This window comes from Anas acuta, chromosome 5, assembly GCF_963932015.1.
Source record: "Anas acuta chromosome 5, bAnaAcu1.1, whole genome shotgun sequence".
Taxonomy (NCBI): domain Eukaryota; kingdom Metazoa; phylum Chordata; class Aves; order Anseriformes; family Anatidae; genus Anas; species Anas acuta.
Genome location: NC_088983.1, coordinates 1,794,192 through 1,812,775, shown reverse-complemented (window position 1 = coordinate 1,812,775; position 18,584 = coordinate 1,794,192). Strand labels below are relative to the sequence as shown.

Below are 18,584 nucleotides of genomic sequence, written 5' to 3'. Positions count from 1 at the left end.
AATGAATTCCTTTTCTGAGCCCATCCTACAGGAGTATCTCCGAGCCGTTCTCTTCTGGTACTAATCTCTCACCTACTTATTTTCTTATATTTTCTCTTAAGCTTTCCAGAAGTTGTCTTTGCAACCTGAAAGACGATTTGTCCTCTAGTTCAGAGCCCATTCCCTCTCATTTTCACTGTCTGTAACCGCGTCCCAGGCTCAGACGGCTCCAGGGTTTGAATTCCTGACCCTGGAATTTAAAAGCATTGACCTTGGCTGCTTAAGGAGCAGGGCCAGTTTAGTCGGCTTCAGCACGGTTCAGTCTCTGTTTGTTATATGTCCCAGCCTCTAAAGGAGATGAAAGCCAAACCTGGCCCAAAGGTGCCAGCATAATGTGCCCTAATGCTGGGACGTTCACCCCTGAAATGACCCAAAGGCTCCCAAGGACAGAGCCGGCCCCGGCGCATAAATAAATACATTTGCTTGCTTATGGGTAATTCTTTGCTACAGTTCAACAAAAGAAAACCCTATTTGATTATAAAGTGACCTTATTCACAAGAGAAATAAAATGCTTAGGTGAAGAAACTGATACCTGTTTCAAGCCAAAAAGAGGTTGCTGCAAACACTGTCTAGAGCAGCGGTAAAAAAAAAAAATAAAATAAAAAAAAAAATAGTTGTTACAAGTCCATACACTTGTTTTATGTTCACATTTCTATATTTTCTGCTCTACTAGGAACATCTATTTACCTCCCCTGTCCAGGTAAAAAATGCTTTTTATTGCCACCCATTGTGCGGAAACCTCCCCCAGGTGTTTATGGATGTACTCGGCTCCTCGCTTGGCGTGTCCGCTCTCTGCCTCCTCTCCTGCTGTGTCTTCAGATTTATCCCGGTTGCATTTTGTATTTGTGGAGTGCCAGCGAGGCAGCAGCATGCCTGGGGTGCTCCTGCTGCACACAGCGTGGCTGTGCCTCGGCGCTGGGTGTGCGCGGTGCCATCGCCGTGGCTGCGGGACCTGGGTCTGCTGCTGGCTGCCTCTGCTGGGCTGCGCCTCCCCTGCCTCCAGCTGGAAAAATCGCAGAGATCCGTGTGAGCAGGCGGAGGAACGAGGCACGGGGTGCAAAGTGCACAGTTAAATCATTTTGTCAGGGCTCCCGTGCGCTGCTTGGCCTGGATGTCGCCGCCTGTTTGTGTCAATGCCGGCCGTCAATAACTCAGCCTGATGGGAACAAGGAACAGCGGATCCATCGCTCCCTTTCTTTGCTAGGCATTTTGTTATGTTTTGGTCTTTCTGTTAAAATCTGTCTTCTGCCTGCCTTGAATTTCCCATCTGCATATCTGCCCTGCGCACATCTCTTCCTTTGCTGTGTATTTGAGTGCCCTTGTAGGACGCAGCATTTTCACACTGTGGGTGTGTTTATACTTTGCGACCCCATCACTTCTTTATCTTTTTTTCAAGAAGTTAAACAGAGCAAACCCTTTGGCTCTCTCCTTGGTAAGCCATTTTCTCTCTCCATCAGATTATTTTCTTGCCTCTTGCTCAGATTCTGCACCTTTTTAACAACCTTTTAAGCACATGGACAGCAGGAGCCATGCCAGCTGGTGATGCTGGTGCTGCCCTCGGTGCTGTGCTCACCTCTCTTCTCCCACTACCTCTATCCCCAGCTGCTCCCTGCTGTGCTGGGAGCCCCCAAACTGTTTGCCCATGAAGATGTCTCCTTTCTCAGTGTGTCCTGCAGCTTCCAGAGGCACACAGAAGCGTTCACTGGAGCAGCTCTATCACCAGTGTTAGGGCAGGCCAGCCAGGACTGCTTGGATGTTGAATATTCATGTAATCATTGTGTGATGTGGCCTTTTTAACAAGGCAAGGCTCGTGTCCTTCCCAGTCACAGGTTAAACCATTCAGGCTCTAGTACTATAATACATGGAAGTTAATTGTAATTAGCCCACGTACTGCATCCTTGGTGACATCCCTTCACAGTCCAGGTGCATCCATCAGCCCTGTGGGGCGACATTGGGGTTTAGGTTACAGTGGTACGCGGTGTTAGGGTGTGCATCCTGCAGGGATCTCTGCTTTTTGTTCAGCAGCTGGAAAAGCTGCCCTGCCATGGGACACTTAAGTAGCTCATTCTGTTTAATTTAGTCAAGAAAATAAAATTCATGAATTAGTTGTATTGTATACGTAAACTTTTGAGTGGTCGATTTCCAAAAGCCAGCAGAAGATCTCAAAATGAAATGCATTTTTTGAATCACTTGGGCAACTGGGCTATGCTTACGGAATTGGATTCATTGCCAGAAATGTCTATATTGAGCTGGGATGTCTTCTGAAAAAGTCTGTATCTTCCAGCACAACACTGGGCTGAGGATCTGACACAGAAACACTGGAGTTAAATTCTGGAGCCTGTCAGAGGCACGGGGCCACAGCAGCTACTTCTGATCGTCCCTTCTGCTGATAGACACCGTAGACCTCAAACTGTACCCTGACAGTTTGTAGACTCGAGGGCTGGCTCCAAATATGTTTCATGCCTCTATTCAGCCTCATACAGGCAGCAGATGTGCTGATTTGTTAGCCACGAGTGACTCAGAAGAAGTGACCCAGCAGGGCTCCCACCCAGCGCCCTCGCAGCCAGGGGGGTGTCAGCCCCACGGCTGCCGGACCACCTCTGTGCTCAGCCTGGCAAAGCAGGTAATATTCGGTAATATTCGCCCCGTTCTTGGGATTCTGGGTGTAGATGCCTCTGTATCATTCATTTCCTCTTTGTCAATATTAACTGATGTGTTAGTGATTAAGTTCAGCTCAGGCATTATTGCATCGTCATTAATCATGACTACATCTGTCATAGAAGTCATTAGAAAGAACCCGTCGCAGCTATTTTTATACCCCATTTAATTTTCATGCAGGGATCACGCTTTAATTCTTGTAATGTATCTTCACAATGATAAAAATTTGCATATCTTCATTCACTGAAGAGGATCTGTTAGCGCAGGCACAAATAAAAACCCTACTGCTAGCACGGGGTTTCTGTAGGAACCGGATTCCAACGTCTGCATGTTTCTGCCTACACACATGTACTACATTAAACGGAATCACTTCACAGGTAGAATTACTACCCTGGACAATTCTAATTTGTTGGAAATTAAACATAAGTGGTTGATTCTGGCTGCTACATGACATAAATTACTAGCAAATTGCTCTGTAAGATTTCATTATAAAGTACACGCTGTTGTGAATGATTTGCTGCTTTAGTGCCGAACTTTTATTTGTGTGCCAGTGCTTGAAGGACAATGGCAGGACTTAACTTTTGTTTAAAGCCACAAAAGTCTGGAATTGATGCTATTTACTTGTCTTACTTGACCTTTTAAATCTTCTTTTACTTTTATCCAAAAGCCAAGCGCAAGGCACTTTTCAAAATGCACTTGTTGAAATGCATTAAGGTCTTGTATTAAAGCTGCATTGAATTTGTAGTAAACTCAAACCAAACTTGAATTAATGGAGCTTTTCCTCAGCTGGTGCAAAACGCTGAAGCGCTGCTGGCTTTTGCTGAGCAATGGCAGTGCTTAAATATAGCTCCTGTGAGAATAATAGTTCTGAAATGGGATGAGGCTTCCAAGGGGAAGAATTTATATTCAGAGATTGTTAAGGCTAGAAAAAAAAACTTCATCGCTATCTTCATAAAAGTTCACTTGGCAAATCTTGTTTTAAACACCGTTCTGCTATGCATGAAATAAGCCTGTGGCAAGTGGGTTGCACTGAAATTTGGGGGCTTTGCTCATCACCCTAACGTCCCTGAGCCCCGGCCATTCTTCCTGTATTTGAGTCCAGGGTAACTCAGAACCTCTCATGGGCACCTTTATGTTTTTGAGACTTATCCAGAGTGCAGGAGCCTTTTTTCCTACTCCATTTCTGGGTCCTTTGCTATTTTTTTTCTGCTGGAGCTGCTGCTCCTGCTGCTTCAGGCCTTCAGTAAGGCAAGCAGCAAGGTCCGGGCGTGCTCACCAAGCTGGAGAGACCACAAAGCAAAGGCATCTGTTTGGTACGAGAGAGGGAGAAAGAAAGGAGGTGTTGGGGCACGCAGGCCATGCTGTGCACCCCGCGGGTCCCTGCAGAGGGTCAGAGTGCCCTGTGCCCACCTTGTACAACCCCAGTTGTACAAGGAGGTGTGTGTCAGGACAGCAGTCTGAGTCTTGCCATCATCCCGAGGCTTTTTGGAGAATTTGCTGGCATTTCTTGCTTTGCGCTACGAGCTTTATCTTTATCTACCCAAGGCAATCTGTTCTGCTGGGAGAATGGCTTTCTGCTTTTAATTTACTTTTGCTTACATAATGAGGCTAATAAAGAAGCACAGTTTGCCGCATCCACGGGGAGTTCATTTTGTGGTCCTCTGAGGGGAGCAGCAAGAACTCTCTGCACAAGCAGGAATCACCTTTGCCGTGTCATTTGAAGCCAGTGGTTTTGGCCAGGCTGTGTTCAGTAAGGAGCGCTGATCCCACTACGGGGGCTGCAATGAAGCACCTTCATAATTTAGGTTCAGTACTAGGAAGAAGGGTTTCCGAAGGCTGTAGGTTCTGGTAGGAGCCTGGTTTTGTTGCAAGAACTGTAAGATCTTTCTTCTTTTGTGAATTAATCGCCAGGAAATGACCTTTCTGCAGAAATGTGGTTTAAAAGAGGGTGTCTATTTGCTTAGTATTTTGTCGCCTGAGTCTTCTACTGAAGCATTTCTCCCCCCTCCCCATTTAATGGTGCCTGTTATCAGTGCCTGGTTATTTGGGGGCTAGGAGCACGAACAGCACAACACCGCCTAGCAGGGCTGCTCTTCCCTTTCAGTCATTAATATTTACGTCGTGTACCATTGTCATCCTCCCTCATCTTGACCAGATTTGCTCATTTTAATGCAGCAGGGAAGGGGATGGTTTTATCAGCAACCCTTTGGGTAGTGTGGGTCTGGCGGAAGGAGATGTGACGAGACCCTTTTAGGTTATGGTGGGACCCTTTTAGGTTATGGTAGGACCCTTTTAGGTTATGGTAGGACCCTTTTAGGTTATGGTGGGACCCTTCTAAGCCTGGCTTAGAGTTATCTCCATGCACATCAGCCCTTTGGTACCTGTGGAAGTCTGCTCCATGGAGAACAAGAGGCAGATGGGAGAATCTTTCCCTCACGTCTGAACTTAAAATGAGTTTTCTGGGGTCTGACAGGTCTTTGGTGCAGTTTTTTTTCACAAGCTGTGCCCGCACTTCTAAGCCCCGTGTCCGAAGCTGTGGAGCAGCTCCAGGGGCACTCAGCTCCCCGTGCCTGCAGCCTGCCCAGCACCACGGCCTGGTGCCACGGTGCCATCCAGCTTCTGTTTGGCACCACCGCGTTGTGGTGGGATTGCAGAGTCTTTTATGGGTCCATAAAACACTTGGAGACCAAGCGCATGGCTGGCAAAGCTAAACACAGCACAGACCTGCCTGCAAAGCTGGCAGATTTTGTTTCTGTACAGTAACTTAAAGCTTAAAAATGCTCCACAGCGAGCACAGAGCCATTTCCTTTCCATCTCTTGTCACCTGCCAGTTCTCTGCAAAGCCAGAGGGGCCAGCAGTGCTGGCACTTGCTCTCCAGAGACGTCCTTGGTCCTGGGGAGAGGCAGGAGAAATTCTGGTGCCAGGACTTGCCTGCACGCAGCACCGAGGCAGGGCAAGCACACGTGGCGTAGGGAGATCTCCGCTTGCATTCTGAGTTGACTTGGCAAATGAAATAAAATTCCTTCAGTCGGTGACCTGACCTGCATGTGTGCAGAGGAGAAAAGTGGTGGTGTTGCTAAAGAAATCCCGGAGCCCGTGCCTCTTAGTGCAGGTGCAGGGCCCCTGCTAAATGCTTCCTTCGTGAAATCTTTAAAATGCAAAGGGTTGCTCTGGTATCATTCAAGATTTATTTTTTCAGCCATTACCATTTTTACTTCCTAAAATATAATGAATAGCAGCACAGCCCATAAAAGATCATCAGCAGAGTAGGCTTTGTTGAAAGGCTGTGGATTGTACCAGCTTCTTGGCTTTTTACAGAAACTCATCGTTATTCAGCAGTCCCATTCTTGCGAGAGCGAGTCAAATAAAGCAAATAATGATTTGCAGATATGTGGGCAGATTAATGTTACAGCTTAACTCCTAAGTTATTTCTTGTTTGTTTACTCATTTGAATATTTTTCACTTGCAAAAGTTCCACGTGCATCACAAATATTGAATCCTGTAAAAAAACTCAGCGCCGCTGCGTGATCCGTGCTGCTCGCTCTGAAAATGCATCGTCCTGGCAGGGAGCCAAACCAGGACAGAGGCAGCAGCCAGGAAAATCCCAGCCACTGTCTGCAACCAACAGATGCAATTGGAACCACAAAATCAGATTTGTCAAATCCTTGTGAGTGATGGGGAGGCTTCCACGAATGTAAATCCTTCTGCAAACCTCCCACTGACATGCACTGCTGCAGCCAGTGCAAAAAAATAATATAATAAATAAATAGAAGGAAAGAAAGAAAAAAAAATACAGCAAAATCTGCCTAACTCCAAGTCCACCTAATATGAAATTCAGCCCTCGTTAGACCTGAAATTTAGATTAGCTGGAAAGCTGCAAACTGCACCTGAAGCTGTGTGCCCCCCGCTGCCCCCTGCGTGGTGAGGAGTGAGAGCTGATCTGCTGCTGCAGGCGAGGAGAGGTGCACAGCTCTGCGTGCCAGGAAGGGAAAGCCACTGGTGTCATCTCCTGACTTCATGTGGCTGCTGTCTGCACACAGGAGGTGAGCTCGCGTCTCCCCATGCTGAGTGGAGCTGGCCAGACTCATCCGCACATGTTTCTGTACCAATATATTACCCAGTGTGGCAAGATGTGGGTTTGGGGTGTCCACCTCTGTCACAACCTCAGCTCTCCTCTGGTTTTTCATCCTGTCTGTCCCTATCCTTTGGATCCCCCATCACAGAGTGGGGTCTCAGCCTCCCTGCTCCTTGGGGCCCTGCAACAAATACTGCTCCCAAGCCTGTCTGCCCCAGAAGTGCTGCAGCACAATTGCTTTCCATCCAGCACCTCCTTGAAGCTTGCTTTAGGGTTTCCAGATGCTTTGGGGGAGTCATGGCTCACTAACACCTCAAACTCAGTTGTGCTCTTGGGCATGACATCCCCCGTGAGATACCTCCTCCAGCACACTGGCTGGAAGTCAGGACAAGCATGGAAAATTTCAGAGGTCCTTCTTCTCGCTGGTTTTATCCTGTTACATCCTCTGGGATGTCAGACAAGTTCCCTGTGACACTGGTAGCAGTGCAGCTTCCCCACTATGCTCAGTTTTAGTACGGTAAAAGGAGTATGGAAAGCAGCTGGAGTGGTGCCTGCCAGTGCTTTGTGCCTCCTGCCACCTCTCCAGCTCTTGCAGAAAACCAGCTCAAGGTGCTGATTTATACTGGTAGGTGGCCTGGAGCACAAAAACTGCACGTTTTTTGCTGTGAGCATCTATTGTTAGACCTCCTCCACAGCAGCATTCAAGTATTCGATTTCTTTTTTTCCAAAGAAAACCACTATTGGTTTTACTAAGATCAGCTGAAGACTAATTAAAAACTGATGAGCTTTGGCTGATCTTGGCTAAGTAGAAAATAACAGTTTGATGGAAAATAAATCTTTAGGGAAAGTCAGCTTTCCATTCAGATGTGTTGAAGGGAGTTTTTTGTTGACCACTAGCATAGAACATCAATTTTACAATAAATACAGAAGAAAAAAAAAAAAAAAAAGACAGGTGATGTGTGCAGAGTGTTTGGAAGGAGTTAGGTTCAGAAGTTTTCCCATTTTGATATGTTTTTTTTCCCACAAAGATGATTTTTCTATTAGAACTGTTTCATCTCTTTAATGAATTGCCATCCTTTTGTACTTAAATACTATCGTAGGAGCCTGGAGGGACCCGCTGCATCCCCCCCAAATTGTACCTTGGGCTGAGCATGGCCCATCCCTGGCCTCCTTCACAGCGAGGAAATACCGAATGGGCCCCTCTGCCTGCAGAGCTGCTGAAAGGCGTTTGCTCAAAGGCTTAACCTAGCTGTCAATTAAAGTGTCCTCTGCAGAAGTTCAGCTGCATTAGGACGAAAAGCTATTAAAAAAAAAAAGAAAAGCTAGAAAATGCAAGTAGATTTTTATTTGTCTGACCCTTTGTACAAGGGTAGGGCTGATAAATCTGGCAGTATAGCCTAAAATAAATAGATCCAATTAACTTGGTGGCTGCAATGCGATCTTCAGCTTCCTCCTCCTGGCTCACACAACGTGTGCATGCTCAGATGCACCTCTCCTGCTCTCCTCTTTCCGAAGGAATTGCAATTTATAAGCTGAATCTGGAAGCACGGGGTATTGCCAGGCTCAGAGGAACATATTTTTGCGCTTGTTAGTGCTGCCGTATGTCATTTATGAGCATGTTATCGGGTAGCTGGGATCACTGCTGTGGTGGTGCCATCACAGCCATGTTACTCCATGGAGCAGGTCCTGCCCCTAAGAGTTGGCAACGTGAACGTAGCCGAGGCAGAGCCACGGTGCTGGATGTGGCCACCTGGAGAGATGGACCCGGCAGCACAGCGGGATTGCTGCCACGGTCAGCACGGGGCTTGGTGCACTCACAGCCAAGGGGGTAGGATGTCAGTAGGATTCTGCTTATCTCCTTAGCTTTTTAATACCTATATTAATTTTTAAGAGTTTGAATGTTGATTTATTTGTTTTAAAATATTCCTATTTTCAGCTATTAGTCAGATTTTCTTGTAAAGAAAATGTTCCTGAAGTAGTTCTACCACTGACAAAGGTCTTTCCTTTTCCTTTTCCTTTTCCTTTTCCTTTTCCTTTTCCTTTTCCTTTTCCTTTTCCTTTTCCTTTTCCTTTTCCTTTTCCTTTTCCTTTTCCTTTCCCTTTCCCTTTCCCTTTCCCTTTCCCTTTCCCTTTCCCTTTCCCTTTCCCTTTCCCTTTCCCTTTTCCTTTTCCTTTTTAAATAAATATATTTTTTAATATATTTCTATTAGTCTCACAACAAGAAAGGGTTCTCTGAAAACAGCCTCAAAAGGATTTCTGGTACAAAGACAGAAATTAAGCAAGAGTTCTCAGTCAGATCTTCAGCTGACCATCTTCTATCATCTCCGATGCAGTGGATGTGTTTTGTGTTTGTTTTTTGTTGTTGTTTTCCCCAGGGGTTTGTTGGGGTAGGGAAGATGCTGCCTGTCCTAATTAGCTCTGACTATCAAAAATATGATTCAGAAAGATGCCTGGAATCATGGAACTGACTCACAGAATCATCAAGGTTGGAAAAGCCCTCCAAGATCATCTGGTCCAACCATCCCCCTGCCACCAATGTCACCACTAAACCCTGTGACGGTGCCTGTGCCCGTTCTGGCTGCGATCCTGCGGTCTTTTCCCATACTTGCATATGGGAAAAATACATAAGGAGCAGCAGGAGTGCCCAGCAGCCACCTCCCAGCACTAGCACCACTCCTGCGGGAGCATGCTGAGGCTTGGTGCTCATCCCTTGGTCCAAATGGTTCAGAAAACTTTGGTGGTGTCACAGCTGGAAAGCAAATTTCCTTGCAGACAGTGGTCTCCTTGGCATGCCACGGGTCATCGTCTGTGCCCAGGGCTGGTTTGGGAACGCACACCTTCGGGCTGGTTTTGTAATTCTGGTTTAATTCACATGTAGGAGTGCAAATGATTTTTTTTCCAAACATAACATTTTAATTTCACTGAATTAAATCCATTACCTTCGGCTGGAAAATTGCTGTTGTCGTTTTCACAGGGATCACAACCATTATGAACACACGTGTCCTAAAGCTCTCTGGCCATCTGATCTTCTCGCTGCCCTGGCCATTAGGTTTCACTCAGCCACCTCCACATTGAACCTCAGGAGCTGTAAAACCACAGGTTAGACTCTAGTATATACACCAGAAATATTAATTCTGGTCAAATCCATTTGAATTTTCTGTCTGGCTAATGGACAGACCCAGATCTGTCAGACGAGGATTGTGAGAAGTTTTCCATTGAATCCAATAAGTATATTCATGATTCTTTTTTGCCCAACCCTTCAACATTTTTAGGATCTCTCATCTGCACAAAATCGAGCCTACGCTTTATTTCTTCATTTATTTAATGCATTTGCTTTCTGCAGGTCTGTGTGGGAATAAATGGAATATTATGTCAAGTAATCTCAGTTCTGCCACCAAGCCCCACACTGGTTTGCTTTAAGCTGTACCACTATTTATTGTTCCTAGGGACGATTGTTATTTTTTCAAATGGCTCATATTTGATTTTTATCTATCCAGAAAAATACAGTGTTGGTTTAGCTTAAAAAAGTTACATGCTGGGTTTGAGATGCTCCATTATTCAGCTGCTTCTGGAAGTTGTTGGAGGCATTTTCATGGAGATCATGCCCTGCCTGTGTAAAGGGATAACAGCGGCTGTAAATCATTCAGGAGTTATAAAGGCTGAATAATTTACCTGTCTAGTCTTGCACAGTGCTTCCACCGCTCTCATATCTGAGAACATTTTTGTATGCGACTGAGAAAGGACCGACCACTGCAGGTGGATAATTATCCTTCGTTCCTCCTGCCCCACATTGGCAGCACCACGAGAGGAGCAAGGCGCAGGACAGATGGGTACGGGGTGCTCAGCACACCCCACACCAGCAGGGCAGCAAACCTGGGTGTCGGAAGGGCTGAGGGCTGGCAGGGCAGGCACCAAGGGCTCTGATTTAGGTGGTCCTTGCAGGCACCAAGGCGAAGGCAGCGCTGCGGAGGCTCGCAGCAGAGCTGATGGGCAGGTGGAGAAGCTGCTCCCTCCCCTGCTTCCCAGGAGGGGGGCTCGGGGCCTGGGGACTTGGTGATTTCACCGAGGGGTTGGTGATTTCACCGAGGGGTTGGTGGTTTCATTGAGGGGTTGATGGTTTCATTGAGGTGTTTGTGTTTTCACGGAGTGCTCGGTGGTTTCACCAGGGGGTTGGTGTTTGCAGGGCAGGCAGGACAGGTGGTGCTGTGGCCATCAGCTCCCAGCCACTCTGTGTGGCGTGTCCTTTGCCCCCAGGGAGTCCGGTGAGCAGCCTGGTTCAGCAGAGCCATGTCAAGAGCAGTTCGGTGGTCCCAGCTGAGCATTTATCCAAATCCCCCAAAAGGGAGCACTGCCAGAGCGGGTTTGCTCCCCAGCCCTTGCCATCAGGCTGGCGGCTCCTCCACGGCAGCCAGGAAGCTGATCTGAATTTATTTCTCGGTGTTGTTTTGTTTCCTACCCCGTTAAATAAACCCAAGTCGGGACCTGGAAAGCTTAAAGCGCCATTTCGTTTTAGCTTTCAATTGCATATGAAAATAATCCCCGGAACAGCTAGAGGCGCCCAGAAAGAACAGCTGGAGGATGGAGAGACGTGGGAATAACGACTGCGGAGGGGTGGAAATTGTGCAAGGCTTTGCCAGCATCGTAATGAGCCCTGCAGTGCAGATGAATAGAGCGATCTCTCCCCAGCATGGCTCAGCATCCAGCGATCTGCTGGAGGCTGTGTTCCCCCCACCGGCTCCAGCAGCCGCTCGTAGGTGTCTCGGCCCTGCCGGGGTCGGATCCTGCTCTGACTGCATCCCTGCCTTTAGCTTCCAGTGCAAAACGTGGCAGCGAGCTGCCCGGATGGCTGCAGAGCTTTGCCTAGAGAAATAGTTCCCGTTACTCGTCTTAAACCTGCTGCATCAAAAGGGCTCCACCTTCACATACACAACAAACCAGGACACAGCTGAGTTCCCAGCGCTCTCGAGCCTTAGCACCAAGTCCATGGAGCCTCCAGGAGCAGAACTTCTCTGTGCAGCCGTGCCAGGGCAGTCTGCAGAGCTGTACATCTACCACGGGCACCCCGGCTTATTTTCTGCTCAGGTTCAGAATTAATGGTACAGGAGAAAGGTAAACCCCGCTAAAATATTTGACTAGGCATTATATATGATGCATTGACTCTGTTGGTCCATACAAGCACATTGCAGCTAGCAGGCTTCCATGCATCTCATGCTGATGTATTTACGCATATTTTAATGAATCAGTGTTTGGTATAAAAGCACACAAGCCCTGTTGCAAACAGCATCATGTGCAACATCTACAGTGTAATCCGTAGAAGACTTGCTGCCATGCCCAGAAAACAGAGTGCTGCCTCTGTTGGAAGTGAAAGAAATACCACAGGCTTTTCCTGAGAGTAATCTTTAGAGCCTGGGAATAATATATCAGAGGCACGGGCGTAGACACAAAATAAAATTAAAAAAATTGACTGCTTAGTCCAGCCTTCATTACTAGGTGCGATACAAATCCTCGCAAGTAACTTTCCCTCACCGGCAAGCATGCCCTCAATAGATGAAGAAAAATAAAAGGGAAGAAAAAAGGCTGGCTTTTAAAGCCGGAATGGCTCTGACTTTGCAGCGCACACCCCTCAGGCGATGAAGTAATTTACAATATGTTTCAATCAGATATTGGAGGCGGCACTTGCTTAAATCATCGCGGGTCCACTGGCATCGTAAGCGCGCGGTGGCTGCAGCCTGCTCCTGCCCCGTTCCCAGGCTGGGCCGGGCTGGTCTGCGGGGTGAGGAAGGACACGAGCAGTGCACGCGTTTACTTGAAAGCTGCTCATCTTAATCAAAACGTGCCGGCTTTTTCTTTTCAGCAGAATGTTTACTTTTTACCCAGATCCAAATAAATACTCAGAAGCTGCAGATCTGGTATACAAAACCCTGTTATTGTAAGAGAAGCGGTGATGGAGCCTGGCGACTGCTGCTGCAGGAAATTGTGAGCCACGGAAAAAGCTCAGTCCCAGCAGCGTGCTTCTATGCAGAGGCTAAAAAAGGCAGATAACTTGTCTTTGGGTGTATTTGTTTTGTTGCTGTGTAATAAAAGACATGACAGGGATCACAGAGGCTTTTCCGGCCTCACTATCCGTGTTTGAGGGCTCCAGCAAGAAGTGTCTGTCCTGGGGACAGCCTGCCCAGAGGTGCTCCCACATCGCTTCCCCGGGTCTGCCCCTGCTTCGTGTCCCTGCTCCAGTGGTCGCCCATCACCGCTGGCACCCTGCAGGGCTGGGCTCTCGTGCCCACAGCACGAGGCCAGGTGAAGATTTCATGCCCTGGGATAAGGTGGTGCTACCTGAGCTGATTTCTCATTTTCTGGTCTTGTTTCCTCTGGCACAAATCCTGCCCCAAGAGCATGTAAAGGTTGTTCCTTCTCTGTAGCGGACAGACATCATTGCTGGGGTAGCATTGCTAGTGGGTGAGTTAAATAAAAAGGGGCCACCAAAGCGACAGGAACTGAAACAGGGGCATCAGGTTTTATTTATTCCTGTTCCTAGAGTTTGGAGAGAGAGACAAATTAATTTTCTTGCTTAGGCTAGAATACAAATTGGAAAAATGAAACCAGCAGGTGAAGTCTCTGCTCAAGGTCACGCCGTCTAAATAAATTCACCGAATGGCACCTTTTCTTTTTTAACACATCTTGCTGTACAGACCACGATACGATCCCCACCACACACAGCAGCTGTCCAGCCTGAGACAAACAAGCACCCTTGCCATCACTTCTCTTCATAGCTGGGGAGACTTCATTTTCCATTTTGTAATCCTTACAGCATGAAAGTACTTGGGCTGAAAAATTCATTAAACTTTTATACAAAGCCTGTTTTAACTTCAGCCTGTTTGCTTCCCAAAGATAATTGTTTCAGAGAATGAAGCGTACTCCCTTTGCGGATTTTCCATATATTTTTCAAAAACTAATACTGGAATTATGAAAGATAGGAATAAGTATGGCAAAGTAAATTAAATCAAATTGCCGAAGCCTTGGGGAAGAGCTAATGCAAATGAATTAAACACACACAAGTTCCAAACAGCTACGCACTGAGTTTCCTTCTGAGTATCATTATTCTCCGGAGAAATGCCCAGGATGCTCCCACCTTCGCTAGCTGTGAAGTCACGATCTTGTAAAACAACCAAAAATAATAATAAAAAAATAAACTGTTAGCTCTGCCTACTATCGTATATTGTAGTTTTTCTCCTTCCTTTCCTTTTCCATTAAAGTTATTACCTGTAAAAGTGTAACTCTGAAATGAGCAAGCAAAGTTAATTTTCTCTTTCTGTCACTGGGTGTCATCTGCTCATGAATAGATGGAGACTCTGTGGTTTAAAGACTGCTTTGACCTTAAAGGCAGCGGAAAGTTTTATTTAAAAGCTTTTTATAAGGCTAAAGTATCTTATGAGTAAATAAAGCAGGGGAGAAAGGAGGAGAGGACTGAATACCAATACGACAGAAGTCATTAAAGCAGAGCTGCCATGAACAGAATTATTGTTCACCGAGTAGGGTGCATCGAATGGAAATAGCAAAACAAATGAAAAGAGATGACATTATTATGAATTGTAGACAAGGTTTGAATGTTCAAACACGAAAGAGGTTCCAAAAGCAGTAGGAGAAAATGATAGCAAAGTCATTCATTAAAAGCTGCTTAATAGACACACAACTTTCAGCAAGTTCCTGACCCCGAGCTCCCCGGTGCTGGCTGTGCTCTGCCTCCTCCCCGGGATCAGCGGAGGATGCCGAGGCAGTTCTTTGATCAGAGACTGTTTGACCACTATGTTGTATTTATTTATAGGATAATCTGTGTCTGGCTTGAACGTGGTGAACATTTTACCTGCTTCTAAAAGAATATTATGTTGGCTCTGGGAGTAAAGGTAATAGGGCTGAAGAGATTATGGGTATGGAAATCGGCGTTATCACCACTGAAGCGGGAAGAAAACTTGGAGAGCCTAATTCTCCAGGAGGGGAAGGGACTGGGCTATGGTAAATATTGGGGAATTTGAGTAGTAATTTTTCTGGCAGCTGTAAAATATCAAGATCTAGAAGATATTTGGCAAGAATAACCAATTGTAAGGCAGGGCGGTTAGAGGGAAATCGAGGGAGAGCCCATGAAAGGCAGGTTCGGCTTGATTAGCTGAATAGCTCTCCCTTGTAAGAAAGCTGAGATCTGGCACATCTTATTTCTGTAAAATAGCTCTTATCTTTAAGCCAACAATTCCCTGCAAAGCGGCTGCCTTGGGAAACTATTAGCGAAGCTGGATAAGGTGGAGGAATTGTAAAGTGAGGGCAGATGAAGACACTATTGGGTCGTGTTGAAATGGCAGATGTCAGGCTGCAGAGAGAGGCTAAGGGAATTTCTCACGAATCGATCTCCTTTTGTATTCTTTATCCTGTACCTGGGCACAAAGAACAGTCACGCGCTGATGAAATTTTCTGATGAGACAAAATTGGAGGATATTACCAATGGAAAGAAGGCTTGCAGTACTGAAGAGTTAGAATTTCTGGTCTGGTTTTTTGCTGTTATCTGTAGCTGTACCGCAGCCCACGTGCCAGCTAAGGATCTGGCCTAAAAATTATCCACACCCACAGAAGTCAGATATTTGATCTGACTTCTACTTTGACATGTTGTAGATCTGACATGGAGTTTACCATGTGAGCTGACCACGTAAAACCACAAGAAGGGTCAGGCTGGGATCGACAGGGTTTGGGACTGGCAGTTTCCGTATCACTGTCTTCTTCATCAGTTGGGAGTTTTTGGAGATTGAATCAGGGGTAATTGTCCTCAGGGTTGTTAGTCTGCCACTTCGTCACCCTCACCACCAAGCTCTGTGTCCTGTCTCTGATGCTGTTCACCACTTGTGCCTCTCTGCTCACTTTGGTCTGGAATTATGGTGGTGCCCCCTCAGTCACTCCACAGGCAGCTTAGATTATGTTACAAGATAAATTATAATTATTGTGATGAGCTACAAATACTGTAGCTGGATATCATGAGCTCTGAGCAATGCTGCCTCCAAAATTTACCTTAATCTCAAGTATTCTGTGTTCATCTGGATGTCTTCTGTAAGCGAGAGGTGATGAGCAGCGTGCTCATTACACGTGCAAGTGCGGTTTCTAAATTACAGGAGCTGAGGGAATCTGTTTACAGCTCCCATTATGTAGGGAATTAAACATCAGGAGTCTGAAGGTTAGTGGTATCTCTGATGGAGATACCGATCAATGAAGGACCTGAGGACAAGATGCTCTTGAAGCGATAACTGTGAGAGCTCTTTCTGAAGGGAGCGCCGCGTGAACTCTGTGCAGATCCTTCTCTTGCAGACATCATTGGGCATTTTACGTTTTCTGCCTGTAAGACACACCTTTTAACACAGATGCAAAGATCTCATGTATTTCACTGGCACAGGAAGCTTTCACGATTTTTTCTTTTTTTTCTTTTTTTTTTTCTTTCTTTTCCCTCTAATTAAATTATCCTTGTCTCAGCGCATGAGCCTTTTTCTTTCTAGTTCTCTCCCCTCTCCCTCTGAGGAGGGGGAGTGAGAGAAGTGCTTGTGCTGCAGGTCGGCTGCCCAGCAGGGTGAGACCTCCACACCGTGCCAGCATCGTTCTCTGCAGGCTGCCCTTCTTCTTTGCAATGATTAAGTTGTCAAAAGATAAATGAGATGGTGAAGTTAGGTTTTTGCATACACTGTATGGCGTCTATATTTTATTTATTGTGTATTTTGCTAGAATCAGAAGTCTGTCGGTTTGTAACCACAAATCTATATTATTTAAAATGCAGTTTAATTGAAGTCATGGGAAGATGACCTGTTCTGTGCTTACTGGAACATCAAACCTACCACCCGAGTGCGTAGCAGAGCTAACCAGATGATTATATAGATCTGCTGAAGCCTGAAGGCAGCTGCTGGGGAGCTGTGCTGCTTCAGATCCCTCTGCTCTCACTGCAAAGTTGGATCCGCCACTGAACGCAGAATTGCTGCCCTGAACCCAATGCCAGGGCAGTTGTTGCCTTGTGCACTTTGCCTCCACCGAGTCGAGGGTTTTGGTTCTTTTCCTCCCTCCTCCCCTGGCAGAAAGTCCCGTGTCCCAGAGTGGACACCCATGGCTCGTGTTGTGTCCCAAGTGATGGCACTGGAGAAGCAGCACAATGTTTGCTGGACGGTTTGGGTTTCTCTTTAGGCACTCATTAGAAAACATTTACAAGCAGAACGCAGTGCCTTGGGTGCACACATTGCTGTTACCTATTACTATTAAGTTTTGCATTCATCATTTCTGCGTTCCCCTCTTGTGAACGCAGTGCTGCAGCCTTTCTATGGCTAACGCTGCTCCTCACGCTAACACAAAGCTCCTGCCCTCCCCTCCTGTCTCCCGCAGACCCCCCCGCTGTGGAGCCGACCTTCCTGGAGATTCGGCAGGGCCAGGGCCGGAGCATCACCATGAGCTGCCGGGTGCTGAGGGCGTACCCGACACGGGTGCTGACCTACGAGTGGCGGCTGGGCAGCAAGCTGCTGCGCACGGGCCAGTTCGACGTGCAGGACTCCACCGAGTACACCGTCAGCAGCCTCTCCCGCGACAGCTACGGCATCTACAACTGCAACATCATCAACGAGGCGGGTGCCGGCCGCTGCAGCTTCCTCGTCACAGGTAGGCCTGGCGGTTCCGTGGTGCCACGGTGCTGGCACGAGTGGAGGCGATGGACGGAGCGTGCTGAGGCTTCGTGTGTCGTTGGGTGCTGCTGCTTCTGATTCAGCTCATGGATTGCCTGAGATACGTCTTTCCAAGCAGGTTTATAGCTGGAGGGCATCTGGTTTGGATTCCGGGGAGGTTGGTAACAAAATAGGAGATTTAGCTTATTTCAGTGGTTTAAGGATAAAGTTTTATACATGTGAAATGCAAATATCCTTCCTCCACGGGCATCTGTCAATATGCTTCTGAAATAGTCTAGAGAGAGTCATCAGGTAGCAAATTTCACCTGTTTGAAGTTTGCAGTGAGGCTTGAATTTCCTCTTTGTGGGTTCCCCTTCTCATTGAGCAGGCAGACCCCAGTCCTGAGCAACTTCAAGCAACCCAGGTACAGAAGGGTGTTGAAATGTGCTGCTTGCCTGAAAAAGCTAAAGCCCCGTGACCCTAACACACAAGATCACAGACTCGGGGCAGGTGTGCAGCCCCAGCCACGACCTACCCACGCTCTGGATTTGGACATATTTTATGCATCTTTTATCATCAATATCCCCTGTTGGACCTGACAGTTTAACTGGGTTTTTAGAAACACAGGGCTTAATTCTTCCTCTGTTGGCTGTTAGTTCCCATGGCTTGAAGATGCAGCTGCCTGGTCCTGCAAGCACCCCCTGCCTGCAGCAGGCACCGTGCCCAAACTGAGGTCCTGCTGGAGCTGGAACCACATCAGCTCCAAGTTCCCCATCCCTCTAGGCTCGTTGACCAGACTTTATTTAGCATCACAGAAGGGAAAAGAGCTCTTAAATGAGCCACCTCCTCCCAAGGTCTGAGGTGGGCCAGGAACCCCTTGGTCATCTCTAGGCACCTGCCCAGCATCGGCACTCTCCAGAGGCCGGCATGGGCAGCCCCAGCCTCCCTAGAGATGCTGGAGCAGTGGTCCCATTGCAGCGTAAAATCCCTCCCATCAGCTTCTTGGAAGGAATAGTAGGAAAATAAACCAAAAAACTATGAGTTAAGAATAAGTAAAAGAGCTATCTCAGAAGAAAAGATGGCCCATCTCAGCTAGCATTTTATTCTTGTTTACTGACCTAAAAGGGCAGCAGAAAGGTCATGGAT

The 18,584-nt window shown here is 47.0% G+C and overlaps 1 protein-coding gene across 6 annotated transcripts in view; it reads left to right on the top strand.

Annotated features, from left to right (window-relative positions):
• MDGA2 (MAM domain containing glycosylphosphatidylinositol anchor 2) overlaps positions 1–18,584 on the top strand; it is a 324,213-nt gene that overhangs the window by 234,019 nt on the left and 71,610 nt on the right. For all 6 annotated transcript variants that reach the window (XM_068682207.1, XM_068682208.1, XM_068682210.1 and 3 more), the window contains one exon: positions 17,166–17,435. In XM_068682207.1, the coding sequence (XP_068538308.1) occupies positions 17,166–17,435 (270 nt within the window). The remainder of the gene's footprint in view (positions 1–17,165; positions 17,436–18,584) is intronic.